We start from the raw sequence: 21,727 nt of genomic DNA, 5'->3' as shown, positions 1-21,727 counted from the left end.
AGTACAAGGTCGATCTCGCCTTCTATGGACACGTCCACAGGTATGAAATGACATGCCCAGTGTATCAGTTGTGCCTTCAGCTGTGAAAGACACCTGCATAGGCAGCCGTGTCAAGCTGGTGCTGAACCTAGAGCGACAAGCAGCCTTCTCCTACCTTGCTCGTATCCAGTATCCTTCACCTCATCTTGCTTGTGGAGCTGTTCGCCGTTAATACGAGTTACTATACATACTTGCTCTTATTTAGCCAAGACTCGTGACAGAACAAAACCGTGGAATTTGTTAGCTGTAAGTATAAATCCTCCTAGCAGAATCTTTTCTCTGCTGTTCACTAAAAAAACAAGGAGGAGGAGAGTTGCAGAAAACTGGTCTCAGAATCTGGGCTGTTGTGTGGTCTTTGCCAAACCTCCGTTTTTGAACATCATCTCTGAACCTGCTAGCGTTCGCTGGATGTGTGACGTCCAACAAAGCGTATGTATGTGTGGGCCAAACGAAAAGCCTTACCCAATCTTGTTTTACGAGGAGATGGAAGACTCCACGTAAGAAAATGTCCAAGAACGCGGGAAAAAAAAACTAAACCAAAATGACATGGACCCGTCAGACATCTCCTCACAGAGTATTCTTTAGCTAGCTCTCTGCAAATCTGAGTCTTTTTATCTTTTTTTTCTTTGAAAGCGCTTCGGCTATCTCCACTCTCCAGCAACCTCACACCCTTTCTTACACACTCTATTTTAAAAATCGCTTTCTAAACGCGCACTCTACGATACAAAACAATGTTTTATATGATTATATGTATTATCTGCTGAGCACAACCTTAGGGGGTGTTTGGTTGCTCCTGCTAAAGTTTAGTCTAGATCACATCAAGCGTTTGACTTTTAAATAGAAATATGAAATATATACCCAACCAACTGGACTAGATTCGTCTCGTCTTTTAATCTTCGGCTGACAAATTAGTTTTATAATCCGACTACATTTAATACCCGGAACGAAGGTTCAAACATTCGATGGAACAGGGGCTAAATTTTAGTTTGGGGTAACCAAACACCCCCTTACATGTACCGTTACACTTAGATACAACATTTTTATTGATATTATTATAATTTTTCTGAAAAAAGAGTTGACCTTATTATAAAGACTGAGTACATTCTGACATTCATACCATGCAATTGGATAATAAAGAAAATACTTGAACGTTCCAGTTCAGTGCATGCAGGCGATGGTGGGCCTGCGTCCATTCCTGGCAGCAAGAGCTGGAAGGACCCATTGACGGCTGGGATGGAAGAAGATTATCTTTTCACTTTGGGGATGATGTAAAGGCTAAGCGTCTCGTCTCTTTTGCCTGTTCCCAGGAAAACAAAGGAGTTGCAGTCCTTGGACACTGTACACAAGGAACCGCCCATTACTACAAGGAAATGCAATGGTTCATATACAACTCACCAGGACAACTCTCAATGACCATAAAATAGCAGTAGTAATTAACGTCCAGAGAGAGAGGTAAATTAGCAACAAGTTAATGACGAGAGACGAGAGACGGCGTCGACATGCACTCCTTCAATTCTTAATTACTACATGCCATTCTGAAATTTCTAGGTGAACAGAGTTTACTTATATTCTGAATGGAATTTGTGTCTAGGTATATGGAAAGAACGATATATCTCAATAAATAAGTAAGTAAATAGATACATGCGCCAAGCCGTCGATGCCAATGTACTAGTTTGTTTGTGCGGCGTTTTCATACACGCCAACAAATCCGTTGCTTTTGCGAATGAAGGTTTCTCTCTGACCGTTTGTTCGTGTCGCGTCATGAATTTCTTTTCCCTACCAGCAGTAAACTCTTTACCGCATTTATACGTGGCTCAAGAACTAACTATGTTCTGCTCCAGCAATTTCTTGCATAAATTTCTTATCTTTTTTTCCCGTGCTGTCGTGGTCCTGTACTGTATACTCCTGTGCTTGGTGGTTTGGCTCCTCGGGATGTTCTTCCTGCCTGCCCTGCCCCCTCCGGACCAAACCCAAGCGCCCAAATCCGACCCCCCCAAATGCCTTCTCTGTGATGGTCTGATTCTGATGGATGCTCCCCACCTGCTCTAGCGGTCTAGCCCCAGCTCGCGCCGCCTCGCTTCCTCCGTTCGCGACGCCGGCATTTCGTGGCGCCTTATCCTTCTCTGCCCTTCTGGTGGGTGAGATAAAGGGGCAGCGGGTTGTTTTTTCTGAAGGTTTCGCGGCCACTTCCAGCCGGATCCACGGCCGCGGCCACCGCCGCCGCTCCCTCGGCCTGGTGGAGAGGAGGGGTGATCCATCCGAAGGTGGCGGTTCCATTTCTTGTTTTCCTGGTGAGTAATCCTAGGTTGCTTGCTTGTATAGATGGTTCTTGGTAGTTCTGTCCTGATGGGCTGCGGCCGCGAGCAGAGAGTCCGAGTCTTTCTCGCTTTCCGCCCAGATTTTCAGCACCGATGCTCGTTGCCAAAGCGTGGGGTGCGGTTTATTGTTTTCCCTGAAATTTTGTGGTTCAATGAATGGCTGAACCAGTATTAAATCATCAGGCAGGTCTACATATGCTATATGCTTATCTTTAATGTTGATGAGTTGAAGCTTTGTGCTTGGTCTGATGCTCTAACCAGGTTTTGTTTATGTAGATTGCCTGAGTAATTGTGGACATGAAGAGACTTCTGTGGTGCTGTTGAAGAATTAGTGCCAGTCTCGATTTCTCCTGATGGATAAGCAGGGCAACGCCAAGAACGGGGAAGTGGGGAACAATGTGTTTCACAGGATGATTCTTAATCAGTTTGCTGGGGACTTAGGTCTCGACGAGGACAATGTGCCTTGCAATACTCCAAGAAACTCCGCTCGCTCTGCATTTGGTGGCAGGGCAGTTGCTTCTACTAGCAGCAACCACAGCACTGATTCATTGAGCCCAGGCGAATATGTGAGGGATCCTGGATCCCTTCTAAGTTTACAACCATGGATTTTTAGAAGAAACGGCTCACAGAACCATGGGGAAAGTGTGCTTGCGAGCGGTAAGGGCAAGAATCGGGTCGATGTCCTTCGAGAGGGTCATGCTGTTGGAATCTCACCAAGGAGTCCTGGTCTTGGTTCTGGGCCTGGAAGAGGTTGTGGAGCTGTTAGGAGCAGAAGATCTCGTTCGAATTTGATGAAGCCACTTGTGCCAATGGACAACTCCTACGTCCCACAGCTTTACAGTGAGAACTTTGAAATCGAAGAATGCACATTTGCTCCAGCTCCTTCCCCAGCTTCTGCTAGGCCATTCATTGTGACAGATGGTACAAGGATAATTAGTAAATCACGCTATGAGCCAGTACCTCTGCCCTTTAATATCGGAATAGACAAGGAGGAATGTAGAGGCACCTCAGCGATGCTAGGAGGTCTGATTGGAATTGTTCCTCTACCTGAGTTGAAGAAACTCAAACATGAGTGCAGAAATTCACATGATGGAAGGCTTGGTCTGTCTGGTTCTCAGCGAAGTAGCAGCTCACATGAACAAGCAGGTACTTACTTTCAACATCATTCCTCAACGTTTGCTACATGATTATAGCCGAGGAATCCCATGCTTGGAATAATTAGCTTCCAAAATGTTCTCCCTATCATAGACTATGCATTAAATGGAAGTGAGTCAAATACTGCATTCCTTGGGCATTTCGACACCTTCATTTTCATTCGTATTTCTACAAGGTGATTTTTGCACATGCTTTCCTTTTGCAACATTGGTAGTACAGTTCTGTTTTGGTCTAATTTCATAGAACAACTATGTAGTAAAGATACAATCTGTTGCCTTATAGTCAGTGGCGGACCCAGGAACTGATGACAGCCTAGGCGAGAATACGGTGTGATCCCCACGCCTGTGCTCGTGCCACGTGCTGCTTGCTTCCGTGCACTGTGCTCGCGCCTTGCCCTCCATTGCAGCCGGCGAGCCAGCCCAGGCCACCGCCTGCGGTGCCTGGGTGGTGAGTCCGCCCCTGCTTATAGTGCACATGAGGTTTTGTGGACACTCATGTGTCCCAGTTACCTCTTTTACTGTGCTGCTAACGACTTTACTTGTAGTAAAACCCAACCGGTAAGGTTATATTGAAGGGTGACTTCTCTGTATGAATGGCACGCTTCAATGATTTCATGCCATTTTGATTTTTCTCTCCCCTTTGACGCATTTGGCACGTCCTAAATATGCATATTTGATCTGCAGGTTTACATGATCGATTCCTCCTATTCTCTACTGGGGTGAGCATTGGTATTCTATGGTCTTCTCTGTCAAACAAGAAGGAATTTGATACGCTGAAGGGCACACTAAAACGAATGGAAAACTTAGTTCAGGATTTACAAGATGAACTGGAGATGAAAGAGGGTTTAACTGTGAAGGAATTGCCTAATGAAACTTCTAGCGAACATGATGGTAAAGTAACATTTGTTTGAATTTCTCACAACATTTTTAACTTATTCAAACCAAAATCTTATGTATCTTATTTGCTGATAATAGATGATAATAGCAAACCACAAGTAGTTGATTCAGAGGCAATGAGCAAAATTGAAGCGGAGCTTGAAGCTGAGCTTGCAAGACTGGAACTGAATATCACTTCGAAACGTTTGGAAGAAGAAACATCTGACTTCAATGAGGTAACTATCTTTCACAAAAAATATTCCACATAGATCTGTATGTAGCCTAAATTTCTATTTACTGAAATTCTGCATGCGTAGGCTGACAAGGAGTTCATTGGTGACATTGTTTGTGGGGAACTGAAAGCTGATATGGTCCCCCGGGACGTCACAGATTACAGCAGTGAATGTGACTATGGCAGGGACAGCAGGGAAAGTTCCCCAGACTACACATGTGGAGCAAACTATCCCGTCTCACCTAGAGATCTCAGCATTCGTCTCCACAAGGTGATCCAACGTAGGCTTGAAGACCGAGTCAAGGAGCTTGAATCATCAATTGCCCACAGACAGAAGCAGGCGCAACTACAGATGATGGTGACTGATGAAATATTCTCTGAACCGATATGCTCAAACAGTGAATCAGGTTCTTCAGGACGAGGAAGTCCCATTTTCATACAAGAAATTAGCTCCTTGGCAGAACCATATTGTCTAAACCTATCTGGAGACGCGCTTGAAGCTTATGACGAAGCTTACGAAGAATTCATGAGAATTGCGGACTCCCCTTGCACTACAAGTACAAATGGGAAGGCACAGGCAACCGAAGATTACCTGGTAGACCGTGGTTTAATCTGGGGAATGGAGGACAGCTCTACGAAGCTGAAAGAAGTACCCACTTGGGAGAGAGTTCTAAAGAGCACAGATCCTAACAGGGATCAAGAGAGCGATAGAGATGAGTCGGACGACGAAGACGACGACTGTAAAGTGCTGATTCAGCAGATTGTAGAGAGAACTAAACAAGGTTCCCCTGTACTTGTTAACGCTCAAAAACTTCTGTTTTCTGTGGATCAATAGGCCACTTCACTATACACCATTTATTTTTGAGATATAGCATGTAGTGTCGAATTATTATTGAGAAAGGAAAATTATTAATTGTTTTGCGGCTTCTTTTCTCGCGATGTTTTTTTCCCGATGCGTGTTTCAGTTCCTTCCAGGCCTACAAAATGCACATTGGACCTATACATGTCCAAACGGCCGGGCTTGCTGGGCGGCTCGAAACCGGAATGGCACGTTGTAACCCGTGCCGGCCCGGCCCGGTCACAGGGCCATGCCTGGGCTAAAGGCGTGGCGCGACGAGCTAGACCCGACACAGTCCGGTTTTATTTATTTTCTATTTTTTCATATAAATATATATATTATACTTGAATATAGAGTATAAAACACAAGAAACATGTGTTTTTTTGTTGGTTATATGAGTGCAAATAAATATTTAGAGCTAATAAATATGGTTTAAACCATCAAATATACATCTTTTTAGGATATTTTTATCATTTAAACGTCATATACTGTTATGGTCCCGTTAGGCCCGTCGGGTCCGTTAGGCCCGTCGGGTCATGGGCTGGCCCGACACAGTTATTAACCTAGCGGGCTGTTCCTGAGCCTCGGTCGGGTCCTATGGGCTGGCACGACACAGGACGACCCGCTAGCTAATCCGGGCCGGGCCGACACGACCCGTCCATTTGGACATCTATAATTGGACCCCCTTACCAAAAGTCTGCTAAATTTCACAACTTGCCTGTATACTGCTAACAAAGATGACAATGCTGTCCGGAAGAAATTTGGATTTTTACGCACAAGATGCCAAAAACGTCCAAAATAGCATTGAAATCAAGTATAACATATTTTAAGTCTGACTAAGACTTAAAATATATTATACTTGATTTCAATGCTATTTTGGACGTTTTTGGCCCTATGTGCGTAGGCCAACATTCAAAAGGTAGAACGATGCAAAAGCACAAAAATGTTCAAAATAGCATTGAAATTAGGTGTGGCATTAGTACTATTTTTGTGAAGCCAATGTTTTTCTCATGCTCGTATTGTATACAAAGTTTTATTGACTATTTTGATGCCAGCAGAATGAAGTTTTTCAAAATTGAACTTGCTGAAGTTCTACATGTGCAGTACTAGAAGTTCAAAAAAGTGATATACTCTACTAGAAGTTCAAAAATATATCGGTAAGTGTGTGTTAACGCCCTTTTGGAGCGCCAAACACCCAACAAGAATCGTGGCTGTGCTCTCTGGTCAGGTGCGGACGGTCCGCGACCTGGGGCCGGGCGGTCCGCGACCTGGCGCAGGGGCTAGGGTCTCCTACCTGACGGTCGGATGGTCCGCGCGTGCACAGGGGCGACGGAAGATCGCCGGCGGCGCCTGGATCTCGCTCCCGAGAGGGACCCCGTCGGGGAGAAGAGATCCTAAGAGTTGTCTAGGCTCGGGCCGGCCGACCTAGACTCCTCTAATCGACATAGAGTCGAAGAGAAGCGGAGAATTTGGGGATCGAGAGGCTAAATTAGAACTAGACTAGAACTACTCCTAATTGTGCTGGAAATAAATGCGAAATAGAAGTGGTATTGATTCGATTCATGATTACAAATCGGTCGTATACCTCTCTATTTATAGAGGAGGGGGCTGGACCCTTTACAAACTAATTTCTGTGCTTATCCCGAGATTCTCGCCAACAAACATAGCAAAAAACTCGGAACCCTAATCTGTTCTGCGCTTGCGCGGACCGTCCGGCTCACAGGCGCGGACCATCCGGACTGCGAACCTCCGGCCTCAGGGCCGGACCGTTCGCCGCTCATTTTGGTTCCAAACATATGCCCCCCTGCCTTTTGGTGGAGCTGAGCAAACCAAAAGCAACTAACTCGATGTGATCACATCGGTTTTCTTAGTGAAAGTCGCCTAGAGGGGGGGGGGTGAATAGGGCGAATCTGAAATTTACAAACTTAATCACAACTACAAGCCGGGTTAGCGTTAGAAATATAAGCGAGTCCGAGAGAGAGGGCGCAAAACAAATCGTGAGCGAATAAAGAGCGAGACACGATGATTTGTTTTACCGAGGTTCGGTTCTTGCAAACCTACTCCCCGTTGAGGTGGTCACAAAGACCGGGTCTCTTTCAACCCTTTTCCTCTCTCAAACGGTCCCTCGGACCGAGTGAGCTTCTCTTCTCAATCAATTGGGAACCAAACTTCCTGCAAGGACCACCACACAATTGGTGTCTCTTGCCTTGATTACAATTGAGATGATCGCAAGAAAGAATGAGAAAAAGAAGCAATCTAAGCGCAAGATCTCAAATGAACACAAAAAATCTCTCTCTCTAATCACTAAAGCTTTGAATGGAGTTGGGAGAGAATTTGATCTCTTTGGTGTGTCTTGTATTGAATGTTATAGCTCTTGTAAGGTGTAGAAGTGTAGAAACTTGGATGCCAATGAATGTGGGGTGGTTGGGGTATTTATAGCCCCAACCACCACAAAGTGGCCGTTGGAAGGCTGCAGTCGCATGGCGCACACTGTCCGGTGTGCCAGCCACGTCAGCAGACCGTTGGGGTTCGACCGTTGGAGCTCTGTCTTGTGGGCCCGCCTGGCTGTCCGGTGGTGCACCGGACAGGCCATGTAGGCTATCCGGTGTGCCACCCGCGCGTGCTCTGCTCCTCTGTGCGCGCAGGCGCGCATTTAATGCGTTGCAGTCGACCGTTGCGCGCGAAGTAGCCGTTGCTCCGCTGTCACACCGGACAGTCCGGTGTGCACCGGACACTGTCCCATGACTCACCGGACAGTCCGGTGAATTATAGCGGAGTGGATTCCCGAAGCTGGCGAGTTCAGAGTTGCTCTCCCTTGGGGCACCGGACACTGTCCGGTGGTGCACCAAACAGTCCGGTGAATTATAGCGTAGCACCTCTGAGAATTCCCGAAGGTGAGGAGTTCAGCTTGGAGTTCCCTGGTGCACCGGACACTGTCCGGTGGCACATCGGACAGTCCGGTGTGCTAGACCAGGGCACACTTCGGTTGTCCCTTGCTCTCTTTGTTTGAACCCTTTTCTTGGTCTTTTTATTGGCTTATTGTGAACCTTTGGCACCTGTAGAACTTATAGACTCGAGCAAACTAGTTAGTCCAATTATTTGTGTTGGGCAATTCAACCACCAAAATCATTTAGGAAATAGGTGTAAGCCTAATTCCCTTTCAATCTCCCCCTTTTTGGTGATTGATGCCAACACAAACCAAAGCAAATATAGAAGTGCATAATTGAACTAGTTTGCATAATTGTAAGTGCAAAGGTTACTTAGAATTGAGCCAATAGAAATTCTCATAAGATACGCATGGATTGTTTCTTGCTTATTTAACATTTTGGACCACGCTTGCACCACATGTTTTGTTTTTGCAAATTCTTTTCAAAGTCCTTTTGCAAATAGTCAAAGGTAAATGAATAAGATTCTTGAGAAGGATTTATAAGATTTGAAATTTTCTCCCCCTGTTTCAAATGTTTTTCCTTTGACTAAACAAAACTCCCCCTTAATGAAATCCTCCTCTTAGTGTTCAAGAGGGTTTTGATGTTAATTTTGAAGAGGGTATACCAATTTGAAATTATATCACAAATAAGATACCAATTTGAAAAATACTTCTTTAAAACCAAATTGAAGGCTAAAATTTTTGAAATTGATGGTGGTGCGGTCCTTTTGCTTTGGGCTCATGCTCTCTCCCCCTTTGGCATAAATCGCCAAAAACGGAATCATTAGAGCCCTTTTAAACTACTTTCTCCCCCTTTGGTAAATAACATGAGTGAAGATTATACCAACGTTGGAGAATGGCTCGGAGCGACGGCGAAGGATGAGTTATGGAGTGAAGTGGAAGCCTTTGTCTTCACCGAAGACTCCAATTCCCTTTCAATATACCTATGACTAGGTTTGAAATACACTTGAAAACACATTAGTCATAGCACATGAAAGAGATATGATCAAAGGTATATTTATGAGCTATGTATGCAAGACATCAAAAGAAATTCCTAGAATCAAGAATATTTAGCTCATGCCTAAGTTTGTTGAAAGTTTGTTCATCTAGTGGCTTGGTAAAGATATCGGCTAATTGATCTTTAGTGTTAATGTATGCAATCTCGATATCTCCCTTTTGTTGGTGATCCCTTAAGAAATGATACCGAATGGCTATGTGTTTAGTGCGGCTATGCTCAACGGGATTATCCGCCATGCGGATTGCACTCTCATTATCACATAGAAGAGGAACTTTGGTTAATTGGTAACCATAGTCCCTAAGGGTTTGCCTCATCCAAAGTAGTTGCGCAACAATGGCCTGCGGCAATATACTCGGCTTCGGCGGTAGAAAGAGCTACGGAATTTTGCTTCTTTGAAGCCCAAGACACCAAGGATCTTCCCAAGAACTGGCAAGTCCCCGATGTGCTCTTTCTATTAATTTTACACCCCGCCCAATCGGCATCCGAATAACCAATTAAATCAAATGTGGATCCCCGAGGGTACCAAAGCCCAAACTTAGGAGTATAAACTAAATATCTCAAGATTCGTTTTACGGCCGTAAGGTGAGCTTCCTTAGGGTCGGCTTGGAATCTTGCACACATGCAAACGGAAAGCATAATATCCGGTCGAGATGCACATAAGTAAAGTAAAGAGCCTATCATCGACCAGTATACCTTTTGATCTACGGATTTACCTCCCGTGTCGAGGTCGAGATGCCCATTGGTTCCCATGGGTGTTTTGATGGGCTTAGCATCCTTCATTCCAAACTTGTTTATAATGTCTTGAATATACTTCGTTTGGCTAATGAAGGTGCCCTCTTGGAGTTGCTTCACTTGAAATCCTAAGAAGTACTTCAACTCCCCCATCATCGACATCTCGAATTTCTTTGTCATGATCCTACTAAATTCCTCACATGTAGATTCGTTAGTAGACCCAAATATGATATCATCAACATAAATTTGACATACATGAAAGGGAAATGTGCCTTTGGACCATTTCTAAGTATTTTGGTGATTGAGTGCAAACACAAGTGCTTAAATATGAATCTATGCCCATGGATGAACAAAGTGCAAATCACAAGCAAAGGTATGTGTCTAAGCCTTAGTACATTGGTTTTGTGTACTAATATAGTTGTCTAAGTGTTAGAAACAGAGAGAAGAAGAAAAGGAGAATGTTGGCTGTGTACAGCCAACAGGCTGTTTCGGGCTGGGGCACCGGACTGTCCGGTGTGCACCGGACAGTGTCCGGTGCGCCAGACCAGCGTGGAGCAAACCAGCCGCTCTCGGGTTTTTCTCCGGCGACTTCGGCTAAAATTCACCGGACTGTCCGGTGTGCACCGGACTGTCCGGTGTGCACCGGACTGTCCGGTGAGCCAACGGTCGGCCGGGCCAACGGTCGGCCGCGCGATCGGCGCGCGACACGTGGCCGAGCCAACGGTCGGAAAGGTACACCGGACTGTCCGGTGTGCACCGGACATGTCCGGTGCGCCAACTGTGCGCAGATCTGCATCAGAAAGCAACGGTCGGATGAGCTTTTTATGGAAACAAATCGGGCACCGGACAGTGTCCGGTGTGCACCGGACTGTCCGGTGCGCCCGACGACAGAAGGCAAAGATGGCCTTCCAGATTTGTTCTCAACGGCTCCTAGCTGCCTTGGGGCTATAAAAGGGACCCCTAGGCGCATGGAGGAGGACACCAAGCATTCCTTGAGCACTCTTGATCACTCACACATCAATCTTGCGCACTTGTTCGACATTCTAGTGATTTGAGCTCCGTTCTAGTGTGCTAGTCTCTTGAGCTCAAGTCTGGGTCTTGTGTGTGCGTATTTGCTGTGATCTTTTGTCGTGTGTGAGTTGCTAATCCCTCCCTTGCTCCGTGATTCTCTGTGAACATCTTTTGTAAGGGCGAGAGGCTCCAAGTTGTGGAGATTCCTCGCAAACGGGATTGAGAAAAGAAAAGCAAGAACACCGTGGTATTCAAGTTGATCATTGGATCACTTGAGAGGAGTTGAGTGCAACTCTCGTCCGTTGGGACGCCACAACGTGGAGTAGGCAAGTTTTGTACTTGGCCGAACCACGGGATAACCACCGTGTCATCTCTGTGATTGATTTCTTGTGGTTATTGTGTTTTGACTCCTCTCTAGCCACTTGGCCATAATTGTGCTAACACTTAACAAGTTTTTGTGGCTTAAGTTTTGAAGTTTTACAGGATCACCTATTCACCCCCCCCTCTAGGTGCTCTCAATTGGTATCGGAGCCGTGCTCTTCAAAGGGACTAACCGCCCGAAGAGATGGATCCTAAGGGGAAGGGAATCGTGATCAACGATAAGGAGAAGGAGTCCTTCGTCAACGAGCCCAAAGATGACAAGCCTAACGACTCTGGCTCGGGTCATAAACGGAAGGAAGGAAAGAAGAAGAAGACAAGGCGCATCAAGGAAATCGTCTACTACGACGACAGTGATGAGTCTACTTCTTCCCAAAAGGACGACGACCACAACGACTACGAACAAAGGAAACCGGTTAATTCTAACTTTTCCTTTGACTACTCTCGTATTCCGCAAAGTTCAAATTCACATTTGCTTTCCATTCCACTCGGCAAGCCCCCACACTTTGATGGGGAGGACTACGGATTTTGGAGCCACAAAATGCGTAGTCACCTATTCTCTCTCCATCCTAGTATATGGGAGATTGTAGATAGTGGAATGCACTTTAATAGTGCGGATAGTCCTATATTCATTAATGAGCAAATCCATAAGAATGCACAAGCTACTACTGTTCTTCTAGCTTCATTGTGCAGGGATGAATATAACAAGGTGAGTGGCTTGGATAACGCCAAGCAAATCTGGGATACCCTCAAGATCTCTCATGAGGGAAATGACGCTACCATGCTCACCAAGATGGAGTTGGTGGAGGGCGAGCTTGGACGATTCGCCATGATAAGGGGAGAGGAGCCAACTCAAACTTACAACCGGCTCAAGACCCTTATCAACAAAATAAGGAGCTACGGGAGCACGCGTTGGACGGATCACGACGTCGTCCGCCTAATGCTCAGGTCATTTACCGTTCTTGATCCTCATCTCGTGAACAATATTCGTGAGAATCCCAGGTACACGATGATGACGCCCGAGGAAGTACTTGGAAAATTCGTGAGCGGGCGGATGATGATCAAGGAGGCAAGATATGTCGACGACGCGTTGAACGGTCCACTCCACGAGCCTCAACCCATTGCTCTAAAGGCAACGAGGAGCAAGGAGTCGCTACCTAGCAAGGTGGCGCAAGTTGAGGCGGCCGGGCTCAATGATGAAGAGATGGCTCTCATCATCAAGAGATTCAAGACGGCGCTAAAAGGTCGAAAGGGACAGCCAAGCAAGGCCAAGACCAAGGGAAAGCGATCATGCTTCAAATGCGGTAAGCTTGGTCATTTTATTGCTAACTGTCCCGAAAATGATAGTGACCAGGAGCAAGGGAAAAATGGGAAGAGAGAGAACAAGAAGGTCTACAAGAAGGCCAAAGGTGAAGCACACCTTGGAAAGGAGTGGGATTCGGATTGCTCTTCGTCCGACTCCGACGACGAAGGGCTTGCTGCCACTGCCTTCAACAAATCGGCTCTCTTCCCCAACGAGCATCACGCTTGCCTCATGGCAAGGGAAAAGAAGGTAATCACTCGTAATGCTAATACTTATGATTCTTCTAGTGATGATGAATCTAGTGAGGATGAAATTGATTACTCTAGTTTATTCAAGGGATTGGATAGAACTAAGATAGCTAAGATTAATGAGTTGATTGATGCCTTAAATGAAAAGGATAGAATCTTAGAGAAACAAGAAGACCTTTTATATGAAGAACATGATAAATTTGTAAGTGCACAAAATTCACTTGCTCTAGAAGTTAAAAGAAATGAAATACTTTCTTGTGAACTTTCTACTTGTAATGAAACCATTTCTTCTTTAAAAGGTGAAATTAATGTTTTAAATGCTAAACTAGAAGTAGCAAGTAACTCTTGTAGTGAAAATATTGCAATTTGCACTAGGTGTAAGGATTTTGATATTAACGCTTGTAGTGAACACTTAGTTTCAATTTCAAAACTAAATGATGAAGTGGCTAGTCTTAATGCTCAACTTAAGACTAGCAAAAGTGATTTTGAAAAACTAAAATTTGCTAGGGATGCCTACACGGTTGGTAGACACCCCTCAATTAAGGATGGGCTTGGCTTCAAGAGAGAAGTCAAGAACTTGACAAGCCATAAGGCTCCTATCTCCGCCAAGGAAAAAGGGAAGGCTCCTATGGCTAGTAGCACTAAAAAGAACCATGCTTTTTTGTATCATGATAGAAGTGCTTATAGGGGTTATAATGCTTATGATGATTGTGATGCTCATAGTTCTTCCTTTATGCATGGTAGAAATATGTCTAGGAAAAATGCTATGCTTAGAAAGAATGTTATTCATGCTCCTAGGAAAGTAGTGAATGAACCTTCTACAATTTATTGTGCTTTAAATGCTTCCTTTGTTATTTGTAGAAAGGATAAGAAAATTGTTGCTAGGAAGTTAGGGGCAAAATGCAAGGGAGACAAAACTTGCATTTGGGTCCCTAAGGATATTTGCACTAACCTTGTAGGACCCAACATGAGTTGGGTACCTAAGTCCCAAGCCTAAATTTGCCTTGCAGGTTTATGCATCCGGGGGTTCAAGCTGGATTATCGACAGCGGATGCACAAACCATATGACGGGGGAGAAGAAGATGTTCACCTCCTACGTCAAGAATAAAGATTCCCAAGATTCAATTATATTCGGTGATGGGAATCAAGGCAAGGTAAAAGGTTTAGGTAAAATTGCAATTTCTAATGAGCACTCCATATCTAATGTATTTTTAGTTGAGTCTCTTGGATATAATCTGCTATCTGTGAGTCAATTATGCAAAATGGGATATAACTGTCTATTTACAAATGTAGATGTGTCTGTCTTTAGAAGAAGTGATGGTTCACTAGCTTTTAAGGGTGTATTAGACGGCAAACTTTATTTAGTTGATTTTGCAAAAGAAGAGGCCGGTCTAGATGCATGCTTAATAGCTAAGACTAGCATGGGCTGGCTGTGGCATCGCCGCTTAGCACATGTGGGGATGAAGAACCTTCACAAGCTTCTAAAGGGAGAACACGTGATAGGTCTAACTAATGTTCAATTCGAAAAAGATAGACCTTGTGCAGCTTGTCAAGCAGGGAAACAGGTGGGAGGCTCTCATCACACCAAAAATGTGATGACGACATCAAGACCCTTGGAGATGCTGCATATGGACCTTTTTGGACCCGTCGCCTATCTGAGCATAGGAGGAAGTAAGTATGGTTTAGTTATTGTTGATGACTTTTCCCGCTTCACTTGGGTGTTCTTTTTGCAGGAAAAGTCCGAAACCCAAGGGACCCTCAAACGCTTCCTCAGGAGAGCTCAAAATGAGTTTGAGCTCAAAGTGAAGAAGATAAGGAGCGACAACGGATCCGAGTTCAAGAACCTTCAAGTGGAGGAGTTCCTTGAAGAGGAAGGGATCAAGCACGAGTTCTCCGCTCCCTACACACCACAACAAAATGGTGTGGTAGAGAGGAAGAACAGGACGCTCATCGACATGGCAAGGACGATGCTAGGAGAGTTCAAGACCCCCGAGTGCTTTTGGACGGAAGCTGTGAACACGGCTTGCCACGCCATCAACAGGGTCTACCTTCATCGCCTCCTCAAGAAGACGTCGTATGAGCTACTAACCGGTAACAAACCCAATGTATCTTACTTTCGTGTATTTGGGAGCAAGTGCTACATTCTAGTGAAGAGAGGTAGAAATTCTAAGTTTGCTCCCAAAGCTGTAGAAGGGTTTTTGTTAGGTTATGACTCAAATACAAAGGCGTATAGAGTCTTCAACAAATCATCGGGTTTGGTTGAAGTCTCTAGCGACGTTGTATTTGATGAAACTAATGGCTCTCCAAGAGAGCAAGTTGTTGATTGTGATGATGTAGATGAAGAAGATGTTCCGACGACCGCTATACGAACCATGGCGATTGGAGAAGTACGGCCACAGGAACAAGATGAACGTGATCAGCCTTCTTCCTCAACCATGGTGCATCCCCCAACCCAAGATGACGAACAGGTACCTCAAGTGGAGGCGTGTGATCAAGGGGGAGCACAAAATGATCATGTGATGGAGGAAGAAGCGCAACCGGCACCTCCAACCCAAGTTCGAGCGATGATTCAAAGGGATCATCCCGTCGACCAAATTCTGGGTGACATTAGCAAGGGAGTAACTACTCGATCTCGATTAGTTAATTTTTGTGAGCATTACTCCTTTGTCTCTTCTACTGAGCCTTTCAGGGTAGAGGAGGCCTTGCTAGATCCGGACTGGGTGTTGGCCATGCAGGAGGAGCTCAACAACTTCAAAAGGAATGAAGTTTGGACACTAGTGCCTCGTCCGAAGCAAAATGTTGTGGGAACCAAGTGGGTGTTCCGCAACAAACAGGACGAGCACGGGGTGGTGACGAGAAACAAGGCTCGACTTGTGGCAAAAGGTTATGCCCAAGTCGCAGGTTTGGATTTCGAGGAGACTTTTGCTCCTGTGGCTAGGCTAGAATCAATTCGTATCTTGCTAGCATATGCCGCTCATCATTCTTTCAGGTTGTACCAAATGGATGTGAAGAGCGCTTTCCTCAACGGGCCAATCAAGGAGGAGGTGTACGTGGAGCAACCCCCTGGCTTCGAGGATGAACGGTACCCCGACCATGTGTGTAAGCTCTCTAAGGCGCTCTATGGACTTAAGCAAGCCCCAAGAGCATGGTATGAATGCCTTAGAGACTTTCTAATTGTTAATGCTTTCAAGGTTGGGAAAGCCGATCCAACTCTTTTCACAAAGACATGTGATGGTGATTTGTTTGTGTGCCAAATTTATGTCGATGACATAATATTTGGTTCTACTAACCAAAAGTCTTGTGAAGAGTTTAGCAGGGTGATGACGCAGAAATTCGAGATGTCGATGATGGGCGAGTTGAACTACTTCCTTGGGTTCCAAGTGAAGCAACTCAAAGACGGCACTTTCATCTCCCAAACGAAGTACACGCAAGACTTGCTAAAGAGGTTTGGGATGAAGGACGCCAAGCCCGCAAAGACGCCGATGGGAACCGACGGACACACAGACCTCAACAAAGGAGGTAAGTCCGTTGATCAAAAAGCATACCGGTCAATGATAGGGTCTTTACTTTATTTATGTGCTAGTAGACAGGACATTATGCTTAGCGTATGCATGTGTGCTAGATTTCAATCCGATCCTAAGGAATGTCACTTAGTGGCGGTGAAGCGAATTCTTAGATATTTAGTTGCTACGCCTTGCTTCGGACTCTGGTATCCAAAAGGGTCTACCTTTGACTTGGTTGGATACTCAGATTCCGACTATGCTGGATGTAAGGTCGATAGGAAGAGTACATCAGGGACGTGCCAATTCTTAGGAAGGTCCCTGGTGTCATGGAACTCTAAGAAACAAACCTCCGTTGCCCTATCCACCGCTGAGGCCGAGTACGTTGCCGCAGGTCAGTGTTGCGCGCAACTACTTTGGATGAGGCAAACCCTCCGGGACTTTGGCTACAATCTGAGCAAAGTCCCACTCCTATGTGATAATGAGAGTGCTATCCGCATGGCGGAAAATCCTGTTGAACACAGCCGCACAAAGCACATAGACATCCGACATCACTTTTTGAGAGACCACCAGCAAAAGGGAGATATCGAAGTGTTTCATGTTAGCACCGAGAACCAGCTAGCCGATATCTTCACTAAGCCTCTAGATGAGAAGACCTTTTGTAGGTTGCGTAGTGAGCTAAATGTCTTAGATTCGCGGAACTTGGATTGAATTGTAGCATATATGTGTTTATGCACTTGATCATGTTCATTCTGCATTTTGTTGCTTATTGTGGTGCTCAAGTTGTACAAACACTCCCTGGACCTCACAAGTCCGTTGCAAAGTGATGCACATGTTTAGGGGGAGATGTGTTACAACTTGACCCTTTGAGACTAACCATTTGCTTGAGTTTGATTGATTTAGTCTCGAAGGTGGATTGAAAGGGGAAAGGTGAACTTGGTCCATGCAAGACTTCCACTGCACTCCGATGAGAGGGTAACTTATTCCAAGTTCATCTCTATGATCTTATTGCCTTTGTACTCTTAATTGAAGATTTTGGTGAGGCAATGGGGTTAAAGGGCCACAATTGATCCCGTTTTGGTGCTTGATGCCAAAGGGGGAGAAAATAAAGGCCAAAGTGATAAATGGATCAGCTACCACTTGAGAGATTTTGAAAATAGTAGAATAGAGTTTTTGTTGTGTCAAAAAAACTTTTATTGTCTCTATTGTCAAAAGTTGGCTTCTTGTGGGGAGAAGTGTTGATTATGGGAAATAGGGGGAGTTTTTGAAATCTTTGATCAATCTCTTTTGGAATGACTCTCTTTATGCCTCAACATGTGTGTTTGACATAGAAATAGAGATTTGAGGTTGATTTGCAAAAACAACCCTAGTGGTGGCAAAGGATGATCCATATATGCCAAAATTGAATCAAAACCAATTTGAGTTTTTATTTGAAGTGATTTTGCACTTGTTCTAGTTGCTTTATGTTGTGTTGGCATAAATCACCAAAAAGGGGGAGATTGAAAGGGAAATGTGCCTTTGGACCATTTCTAAGTATTTTGGTGATTGAGTGCAAACACAAGTGCTTAAATATGAATCTATGCCCATGGATGAACAAAGTGCAAATCACAAGCAAAGGTATGTGTCTAAGCCTTAGTACATTGGTTTTGTGTACTAATATAGTTGTCTAAGTGTTAGAAACAGAGAGAAGAAGAAAAGGAGAATGTTGGCTGTGTACAGCCAACAGGCTGTTTCGGGCTGGGGCACCGGACTGTCCGGTGTGCACCGGACAGTGTCCGGTGCGCCAGACCAGCGTGGAGCAAACCAGCCGCTCTCGGGTTTTTCTCCGGCGACTTCGGCTAAAATTCACCGGACTGTCCGGTGTGCACCGGACTGTCCGGTGAGCCAACGGTCGGCCGCGCGATCGGCGCGCGACACGTGGCCGAGCCAACGGTCGGAAAGGTACACCGGACTGTCCGGTGTGCACCAGACATGTCCGGTGCGCCAACTGTGCGCAGATCTGCATCAGAAAGCAACGGTCGGATGAGCTTTTTATGGAAACAAATCGGGCACCGGACAGTGTCCGGTGTGCACCGGACTGTCCGGTGCGCCCGACGACAGAAGGCAAAGATGGCCTTCCAGATTTGTTCTCAACGGCTCCTAGCTGCCTTGGGGCTATAAAAGGGACCCCTAGGCGCATGGAGGAGGACACCAAGCATTCCTTGAGCACTCTTGATCACTCACACATCAATCTTGCGCACTTGTTCGACATTCTAGTGATTTGAGCTCCGTTCTAGTGTGCTAGTCTCTTGAGCTCAAGTCTGGGTCTTGTGTGTGCGTATTTGCTGTGATCTTTTGTCGTGTGTGAGTTGCTAATCCCTCCCTTGCTCCGTGATTCTCTGTGAACATCTTTTGTAAGGGCGAGAGGCTCCAAGTTGTGGAGATTCCTCGCAAACGGGATTGAGAAAAGAAAAGCAAGAACACCGTGGTATTCAAGTTGATCATTGGATCACTTGAGAGGAGTTGAGTGCAACTCTCGTCCGTTGGGACGCCACAACGTGGAGTAGGCAAGTTTTGTACTTGGCCGAACCACGGGATAACCACCGTGTCATCTCTGTGATTGATTTCTTGTGGTTATTGTGTTTTGACTCCTCTCTAGCCACTTGGCCATAATTGTGCTAACACTTAACAAGTTTTTGTGGCTTAAGTTTTGAAGTTTTACAGGATCACCTATTCACCCCCCCCCTCTAGGTGCTCTCAATACAAACAAATCATTGTCAAGAGTTTTAGTAAATAAAGTAGGATCGGCTTTTCCGACTTTGAAGCCATTAGTGATAAGAAAATCTCTTAGGCATTCATACCATGTTCTTAGGGCTTGTTTGAGCCCATAAAGTGCCTTAGAGAGTTTGTAAACATGGTTAGGGTACTCACTATCTTCAAAGCCGGGAGGTTGCTCAACATAGACCTCTTCCTTGATTGGTCCATTGAGGAAGGCACTTTTCACGTCCATTTGGTAAAGCTTAAAGCCATGGTAAGTAGCATAGGCAAGTAATATATGAATTGACTCAAGCCTAGCTAAGGGTGCATAGGTTTCATCGAAATCCAAACCTTCGACTTGTGAATACCCCTTGGCCACAAGTCGGGCTTTGTTCCTTGTCACCACACCATGCTCGTCTTGCTTGTTGCGGAAGACCCACTTGGTTCCTACAACATTTTGATTAGGACGTGGAACTAAATGCCATACCTCGTTCCTAGTGAAGTTGTTGAGTTCCTCTTGCATCGCCACCACCCAATCCGAATCTTGAAGTGCTTCCTCTACCCTGTGTGGCTCAATAGAGGAAACAAAAGAGTAATGCTCACAAAAATGTGCAACACGAGATCTAGTGGTTACCCCCTTATGAATGTCACCGAGAATGGTGTCGACAGGGTGATCTCGTTGGATTGCTTGGTGGACTCTTGGGTGTGGTGGCCTTGGTTCTTCATCCTCCTTGTCTTGATCATGAGCATCTCCCCCTTGATCATTGCTCTCCTCTTGGGGTGGCTCAACATCTTGATTTTCTCCTTCATCATTTTGAGCCCCATCCTCAACTCGAGTTGGTGGAGATGCTTGTGTTGAGGAGGATGGTTGATCTTGTGCATTTGGAGGCTCTTCGGATTCCTTAGGACACATATCCCCAATGGACATGTTCCTTAGCGCGATGCACGGAGCCTCTTCTTCACCTATCTCATCAAGATCAACTTGCTCTACTTGAGAGCCATTAGTCTCGTCAAACACAACGTCACAAGAAACTTCAACTAGTCCCGAGGACTTGTTAAAGACTCTATATGCCCTTGTGTTTGAGTCATATCCTAGTAAAAATCCTTCTACAGTCTTAGGAGCAAATTTAGATTTTCTACCTCTTTTAACAAGAATAAAGCATTTGCTACCAAAGACTCTAAAATATGAAATATTGGGCTTTTTACCGGTTAGGAGTTTGTATGATGTCTTCTTGAGGATTCAGTGTAGATACAACCGGTTGATGGCGTAGCAGGCGGTGTTGACCGGCTCGGCCCAAAACCGATCCGAAGTCTTGTACTCATCAAGCATGGTTCTTGCCATGTCCAATAGAGTTCTATTCTTTCTCTCTACTACACCATTTTGTTGTGGGGTGTAGGGAGAAGATAACTCATGCTTGATACCCTCCTCCTCAAGGAAGCCTTCAATTTGAGAGTTCTTGAACTTCGTCCCGTTGTCGCTTCTAATTTTCTTGATCCTTAAGCCGAACTCATTTTGAGCCCGTCTCAGGAATCCCTTTAAGGTTTCTTGGGTATGAGATTTTTCCTGCAAAAAGAACACCCAAGTGAAGCGAGAATAATCATCCACAATAACTAGACAGTACTTACTCCCGCCGATGCTTATGTAAGCTATCGGGCCGAATAGGTCCATGTGTAGGAGCTCGAGTGGCCTGTCAGTCGTCATGATGTTCTTGTGTGGATGATGAACACCAACTTGCTTCCCTGCTTGGCATGCGCTACAAATCCTGTCTTTCTCAAAATGAACATTTGTTAATCCTAAAATGTGCTCTCCCTTTAGAAGCTTATGAAGATTCTTCATCCCAACATGGGCTAGTCGACGGTGCCAGAGCTAACCCATGTTAGTCTTAGCAATTAAGCAAGTGTCGAGTTCAGCTCTATCAAAATCTACCAAGTATAGCTGACCCTCTAACACTCCCTTAAATGCTATTGAATCATCACTTCTTCTAAAGATAGTGACACCTATATCAGTAAAAAGACAGTTGTAGCCCATTTGACATAATTGAGATACGGAAAGCAAATTGTAATCTAAAGAATCTACAAGAAAAACATTGGAAATTGAATGGTCAGGAGATATAGCTATTTTACCCAATCCTTTGACCAAACCTTGATTTCCATCCCCGAATGTGATAGCTCGTTGAGGATCTTGATTTTTCTCATAGGAGGAGAACATCTTCTTCTCCCCTGTCATGTGGTTTGTGCACCCGCTATCAATGATCCAACTTGAGCCTCCGGATGCATAAACCTACAAAACAAGTTTAGTTCTTTGTTTTAGATACCCAAACTGTTTTGGGTCCTTAGGCATTAGATACAAGAATTTTGGGTACGCAAACACAAGTCTTTGATCCCTTGTGTTTGCCCCCAACAAACTTGGCAACTACC

The 21,727-nt window shown here is 45.1% G+C and overlaps 1 protein-coding gene across 1 annotated transcript; it reads left to right on the top strand.

Moving 5' to 3' along the window:
- The first annotated feature begins 1,953 nt into the window (after positions 1-1,953).
- On the top strand, positions 1,954-5,557 carry LOC100275572 (uncharacterized). The gene is made up of 5 exons (NM_001149623.3): positions 1,954-2,330; positions 2,634-3,503; positions 4,196-4,402; positions 4,487-4,623; positions 4,705-5,557. The coding sequence occupies exons 2-5, from the start codon at positions 2,711-2,713 to the stop codon at positions 5,452-5,454; spliced, it is 1,887 nt and encodes a 628-aa protein (NP_001143095.2). The 5' UTR covers positions 1,954-2,330; positions 2,634-2,710; the 3' UTR covers positions 5,455-5,557.
- The last annotated feature ends 16,170 nt before the right edge of the window (positions 5,558-21,727 follow it).

This window comes from Zea mays, chromosome 3 (genome assembly GCF_902167145.1).
Source record: "Zea mays cultivar B73 chromosome 3, Zm-B73-REFERENCE-NAM-5.0, whole genome shotgun sequence".
In the NCBI taxonomy this organism is placed as follows: domain Eukaryota; kingdom Viridiplantae; phylum Streptophyta; class Magnoliopsida; order Poales; family Poaceae; genus Zea; species Zea mays.
The sequence above is the reverse complement of the archived record's forward strand: the minus strand, read 5'-3'. Positions and strand labels throughout refer to the sequence as shown.

Excerpts from the sequence above, each read along its gene's own strand:
- LOC100275572 (NM_001149623.3), top strand. The coding sequence starts at position 2,711 with ATGGATAAGCAGGGCAACGCCAAGAACGGGGAAGTGGGGAACAATGTG. Across the intron at positions 3,504-4,195 it reads CAGCTCACATGAACAAGCAG|GTTTACATGATCGATTCCTC; the intron begins GTACTTACTTTC and ends TTTGATCTGCAG. Across the intron at positions 4,624-4,704 it reads AAACATCTGACTTCAATGAG|GCTGACAAGGAGTTCATTGG; the intron begins GTAACTATCTTT and ends CTGCATGCGTAG.